Raw genomic sequence first — 6,463 nt, 5'->3', positions numbered from 1 at the left:
CAACTCCTGACATTCTGTGATTCTGTGACACAGTCTAGGACCAGGACATGATCCAGCCACACCCAGACTCCTCTCCTAGAAGGAGTTTAGAAAGCAAGAGAATCCTTTCTGAACCTCATGATTCAAGGGGAGGTTTTCCTCTAAGCTCACTCAGAAGTTTACAGAGCAAGGTCTCCTCTGAACCTTATAACTCAATGGAAGCATCTCCCTGACAGTTTTTTCTGACCACGTCCTCTCTGCAGTAAATAATCAGGTGTACCTTGCCATCAAATCTTTTTAAACTACTGTAACATTTAATATCAAACTTTGTTAAATCGCCTTTTTTAAATCAATATATTACTGCTTGTCCCTTACAAGTGAAGTGCATGACTCCAGCTGCCACAGCCTGAAAATGCTAAATATTTTCAGATTCCCTGTTAAAAGCAGAATATTTTCAGTTGCTTGGTGCTAATGGGTAGCTATATTTGGAAAATTATATTACTGTGTTTCCACCACTCTAGTAACAGATCATGTCCTGTAATAAACTGAAATTGAAGCTATCTCTTGCAAAACAGACAAAAATGTGTTAGGTATCTGAACTCTTTATTGAAGAATCTAAAATAATTCTATTTCATTCGTAGTTCTGAGACCAACATGACACTTCACCTGACCAATCTAAATTGCAAACAACAAGTAAAAGTAATATTAATAGACATTGTTAATATGTCTATTTTATTTAGAACCAATTAAATAAATACTTTCCATAACTTTATTAAATGTTATCTCTTAAGATATACCATGAGCTTCACTTCAGATTATTAAGTAATACCTTCTATGACATTTTGATGAAGTATAATGATGTAATTTTATATAGAGTAATTGTTCAGATTTTCTGGAAACAATGCCTCTTGCACAGCAACTTTTCATCTTGGTAACTATTATTATCACAAATTTCATACAAGGAATGATACAGAAACTAAATTACACATGATGTACAAGCAGAGGCACCTGAGGATGATATGTTAAATCCATTTAGGTGCATGTGTAAAGAGACCTCAAAAATTCTTAAGCATAAACAAATCCAACCAAAAGCACTAGGAGGAAGATGGTCCCAAACTACATAGGAATCAGTGGCTGATTATACTATTGTCTTCTTGAGTGAGCTGCTTGACAGAAAATGCAGTAATTATTTAATTTTGCTACAATAACCAATTGTGTAAACCAGGCTTTATCGCTAAAGAGGTATACATTGTTCTACAGACTTGTGTGCTTACAAAACATGTTAAGAGTTACAACTGATCTTTTACTGATTTCTTCTGTAAAGACGGAAATACAAAGTAATAGACACACATCTACTCCAGTAGCCAAGGGAAAAAAATTCCATGGTTTGATTTTCCTCTAATATTTCTCACAGAGTTGTCTAAATCTTAATTGTTTTAAGGAGCTTTTGCAAATCTGAACAATCATAATACCTAAGGTCTGCCTTCATTATTCAAAATTTAGAGTATGATGCTCTGGGATCAAAATATTTTCTCCATCTGAAAATAACTGATACAGGTTCAATCAAAAATGCTGCAGCCTGGGGCAATGTTATGTGTCCATGTTATCACTATCTGTTTCAGCAATACCTTCATAAAATAAAGGGAGAGATATGGAAGACATAGTCCATGATTTATCTAGCTTCCTACCACTGTTTTCATTAAGCATTGATGCAATTAGACTTTCCTTCTTATGTGTTTCTTCTTCAAAAATAGCACTGTTATAGTGCTTATGACGGTATAGGAAAGGTTTACTTTTATAAGAACGCTGCACCAAATATCTCCTGAAGGCCCTTTGAATAATAAGAGCCGATACCTCCTCTTGTTTTCTTTTAAGGGTAGTGGTAATTGGTTTGTAAGTAACTTTAGATGGATTGGAAGCCATAAATTTTTCTTCCATGTGTAATTCAAGACCATCCAAATCTCCAGATTCTCCCAAGACCCTTTTAGTGAAAGCAAGCAAGATATCCAAGCAGTGGATCTTATCTCCACTAACTATAGGGAGGTCCATGGATATGAGCTGAATTTTATTAGGCTTTGGAATGCGTAAGGGTTCTGCCAGAGCATCTGCAAACTCTGAAAGTGAAGAATATTCAATAAACTGTGTTGCCTGAGGATCGAATTTTCCCCAGGTCTCATAAAACATATCAAAGTCATCCTCGCAAAGAGGATCTGTGCTTTCTTCAGTGGCAACACTGAAGTTCTCTAAAATGACAGCTATGTACATATTTACAACAATGAGGAATGATATAATGACATAGCTTACAAAGAATAAAATACCAATCCCCTTATTCGTGCAATTGTTTTTCTGTTCATTTGTTAAATCTAAATTGGGAGCACATGAATTAGAGTTTTTTAACACAGGGACTAAAAGACCATCCCAGCCAGCTGATGTTGTAATTTGGAAGAGACAGAGCATGCTACTGTCAAACGTTTGAAAGTTGAAAAGGTTATCAATCCCACCTTCCCAGCCAATGCAGGCAAAGTTCGTCATGCCCACAATGGCATAAATGAACATAACCAGAAAAAGCAAAAGACCAATGTTGAACAGTGCAGGAAGAGACATCAGTAATGCAAAAAGAAGAGTTCGAATTCCTCTAGCTCTTCGAATTAATCTCAGAATCCGGCCAATTCTTGCCAAGCGAAAAATTCTCAGAAGCGTAGGAGAGAATAAAGTTCGAAAGCCTTCAGAAAGTCCAATACCTTTGAAATGAAAAAGAAAACAAAATGTTGTCAAGCCATATCAGTGACACTCCCTATATATGTTCGTTTTGTTATACTCTATGCTTTAGGTGTTGAAAATAATATTGAACACGTTACATCACTTCCAACAAAAACATCAGTGCTGCTTACAAAAGAGCTTATAAAAGATGTTACTGCATTCACTTCTTATTCTCTTAATTATTCAATAAAATTCATACTCAAACAAAAATTTTAAAATATCAATTTATCTTTTAATGCTCTGCAAAATAAAAGGAAAAAAGATACATCACATTAGAAGGAATCACTTAGCGTGTGGTTTGAAAAGGCACAACTGATCTGAAATTGGTTTATCAGATATATGCAAGTGATTAGTTCATACTGAAATTAGGCTTAATGTTGGTAAGACACATTACCTGATCTAATAACAATTGGTACTTACTAACTAGTGAAAGAACCACAACAGCTAAATCAAATATGTTCCAGCCACTGGTGAAGAAATAATGTCTTAGGGCTAGCATTTTAATGACACATTCCCCAGTAAATACTGCCACGAAAAAGAAGTTGATTTTATTAAGAACATCCTTGACATAATTGTCGTTGGTTTCTGCCATCATAACAACCATATTTAGACAGATGAAAGTCACAACAGTAATGTCAAATGCTTTGTGTGACACCATATCGAACAGAAATCCTTGGAACATATTCTGTGGAGAGAACAAGAAGAATCACTTAATGCCACTTCTAAGACTTGGGCTAAATTCAAATATTAATCAGTATTTTGTGCTTAGAGAGAGAATTTAGGGGAATATATATTTAACAATAAGCTACCATAACCATTTTTAGGTGATTGCTTTAGACCTTCAAAGAAAACACTCAGTACTTGGCTAAGTATTTCCAGGTATCATGTTACCACATTTCCCTAGAAAAAAAATCTACAGCGGGAGAACAGAGTACATTGTAAGTGCTCTTTTAATAGAAATATTTATTGAAGCATACACTTTACGATAAGCCATTCTAATTAAAATGTCATAAACAAGAAAAACTCTGAACAGTTACTATGTGAAGCCAGGCTTGGAATTAAATTTAAGAAACTTGAAAAAAATAAGGTATGAGATTATTTAAGAGTAAAAAACAGCCATGAGGCATGTACTACTCTGTTCACCTGGAGTAATCCAATCTAGTTGCAGAAGCAATGTCATGCAACTTAAGTAACCGAGATCGTGTTATGAATACCAAATATTTGATATGAGCCTTTATGAATAGCTAGTACATTTGAAGAGGTGATAAATAGGCCATAAATCTCCTCAATGCCCGAAAAGAAAGACTGCATTAGATGGAATTAAGAAAAAGAGAGTAAAATGTAAACGTTATATTGAAAGATGAAGACGATTGGCTATAATGTGAAGTTTATTTCCCTAAGCCTGGCTACTGAGTTTAAATATGGTCACCATCTTTACATATTCTATCATACTCTGTATAAATGGTCTCACCGATGGTCTTGGGATGGGTTTTTGAGGTTTCTTGGATCCAAGTTTTTTTAGGGCATTGTAGTACTTTTTCTGTTCCTCAGTCAAAAATAGATCTTTTCCACCTAAGTAGAGGGGAAGAATATTGGCTTTCAGCTGAAGTTTAAGCATTTAACTAAATAAACAACAGCAAGTTTATGTAAAAAAAAAAAAGTAAGTTACAGCTGTCATGAGTGGGATCAAAGATTTCTCCTTTTCCTCTTGCTCTTTTTAAAGGTGTCCTGCAAAAAGCTGATCAGAGTTTGATCACTAAAATTCAGTATATACACTAGTTCCTGACTCAGTTTCCTCAACTGTGAGAGTCTTTACGAAACTCTACAAATCTGATGAGTGTAAGACTCATCAACAAGTAAAATACTTTCCGTTCATTTTTTTTGGAAAAGGTAGGAACAGAAGTATGTTGCTGGGCTAGCAAGTAAATAGAAGATTATGAATAAGTTCTTTGGGACCAAATTCTATGGAGGGTTCCTGATAATGAATTTCTGGTGCGTATCTTATCATCTATGCCACCTGTAGTAGCAATTCCTTTAAGCCAAGTGTCCAGAAGAAGCCATTCATCATAAAAGCATTGAATGATTAGCATTTTGTAAAACAAACATGTTAGGGCATCTGCACATTGAATCATTCTGGCAAGACCTCGGAAAATTCAGTTTAACTTCACTATATGGAATCTCAACGAAAAACCTCAAGAAGCAGCTAAGAAAAGAAAAAGAAAAAAAAAGCCCACTTACAGCATGCACTGAGAAAAGAAAAAAGTGTTACGTTCACATCAACTTCTAGTAAGGGTTCAGGTCTATATTTAACCAGAGTTGTCTCTGTCTGTTGGGACTTTGTTGTAAAAATAAATTATTATAGTGAAATTGGACTGTTAATCCTCAACCCCTACATATCCCGTCTGTGTTGAAAAGCAGACAGCAGATTTTGTTGTGGTACACTGTTATCTGTCTCTAATAAGGGCGGTAATTCCTTGACACTTGTGGAAGTCAGCTTTTGGAAGCAACAGTTGGATTTGTTGATCTGAAAAGTCTTTTCCAATCTGAACAATTCTATGATTCCGTAATAAATGGCTCCTGTAGAGATTCCATCTTCCAAATGTGAGCCTTGAAATTGTAAGCCTCCTGCTGGGATCTGCTTTTTTTAATGAGCAAGATGATTATTTGCTTTAAGAGTTCCTCATGGATTAATTGACTCAATTTCCATTAATATTCTGGATGATTTAAGCCCGTAAATGAATGAGGGAGGGAACTCAATTGACACATAAGTTTATCACAAATAAGTTGAAGTATACCAAGGAAAACTGACTGCTGCTTTTCTTTGGTTGTTGCATTTTCCATTCTAAGATTTTGCCTTCCATTTCTTACTGAATAAAAAGAACAGGGAATCTAATAACTATGAGGAGAAATGTGGAAGCAGTCAGTGCTTCATAGGCTTGAAGAAGCTTTTAAATTTCTAGATGGCCTCTTCCTGGAGACATGGCTCAGATCCCAATGAAGAAACTTTTTAAACCTAGTAAATTTAAAATCTTACTTTACTGATGACAGGATTTTTAAATTGTAGCTATTTTTAGAAGTTCTGATTAGCAAGATTTTTTTGAGTTTCTTTACCAGGAAAGCAGTGGTTACTTCTTCTATGAGCCACAGTGTTTCTTAATTATCCTTATCACATTTGCTAGGCGTTTAATCTCAGCAGAGAGGGATGTTCTGCTCTCCAGAACAAATCCTCAGAATGGAAGAAAATAATTCCATTCTTCTGTAGTAAACTCAGTGTAACTTTTTTGGCTTCTCTTTTCTAAACTATCCAGTCCTTCCTCCTCACTCTCCTACTTAGGACAAGTTAAGGACCTAGCATGAAATTAGAATTTACAGGTAAAATACTAAAGGCTTTGAGGAAAAATGGACTCCTATTTTAAAAATTTGTATTTAAATATTATTTTTAATTTCTCCAATCAAATGGCTATCTGAAAGTGTCGGAAAACTAAATGTCAAACTACTATTCACTCGATCAAACTGGGATTACAACAGACTCTGAGCTAGCTCATGTAGTACTTATCTTTTTCCTTTGCTGGTTAAAATTGCTGATTACCACACCAATGAAAAGGTTCAGCATGAAGAAAGATCCAAAAATAATGAAAATCACAAAATACATATACATGGGCAAGAAAGCTTCAAATGTTGGCTGATCATCTATCTGTTAAAAAAAATCAAACCAGAAGAATTA

At 34.9% G+C, this 6,463-nt stretch overlaps 1 protein-coding gene across 1 annotated transcript in view; it reads right to left on the bottom strand.

Annotated features, from left to right (window-relative positions):
- Positions 1-1,569: 1,569 nt before the first annotated feature.
- LOC104276805 (sodium channel protein type 5 subunit alpha-like) overlaps positions 1,570-6,463 on the bottom strand; it is a gene marked incomplete at its 5' end in the record, with an annotated part of 28,873 nt that continues 23,979 nt past the window's right edge. The window contains 4 exons of the mRNA XM_009873247.1: positions 1,570-2,720; positions 3,160-3,424; positions 4,211-4,311; positions 6,292-6,433. Coding sequence (XP_009871549.1) covers positions 1,570-2,720; positions 3,160-3,424; positions 4,211-4,311; positions 6,292-6,433 — 1,659 coding nt within the window. The remainder of the gene's footprint in view (positions 2,721-3,159; positions 3,425-4,210; positions 4,312-6,291; positions 6,434-6,463) is intronic.

This window comes from Apaloderma vittatum, unplaced genomic scaffold, assembly GCF_000703405.1.
Source record: "Apaloderma vittatum isolate BGI_N311 unplaced genomic scaffold, ASM70340v1 scaffold39877, whole genome shotgun sequence".
NCBI lineage: Eukaryota > Metazoa > Chordata > Aves > Trogoniformes > Trogonidae > Apaloderma > Apaloderma vittatum.
The sequence above is the reverse complement of the archived record's forward strand: the minus strand, read 5'-3'. Positions and strand labels throughout refer to the sequence as shown.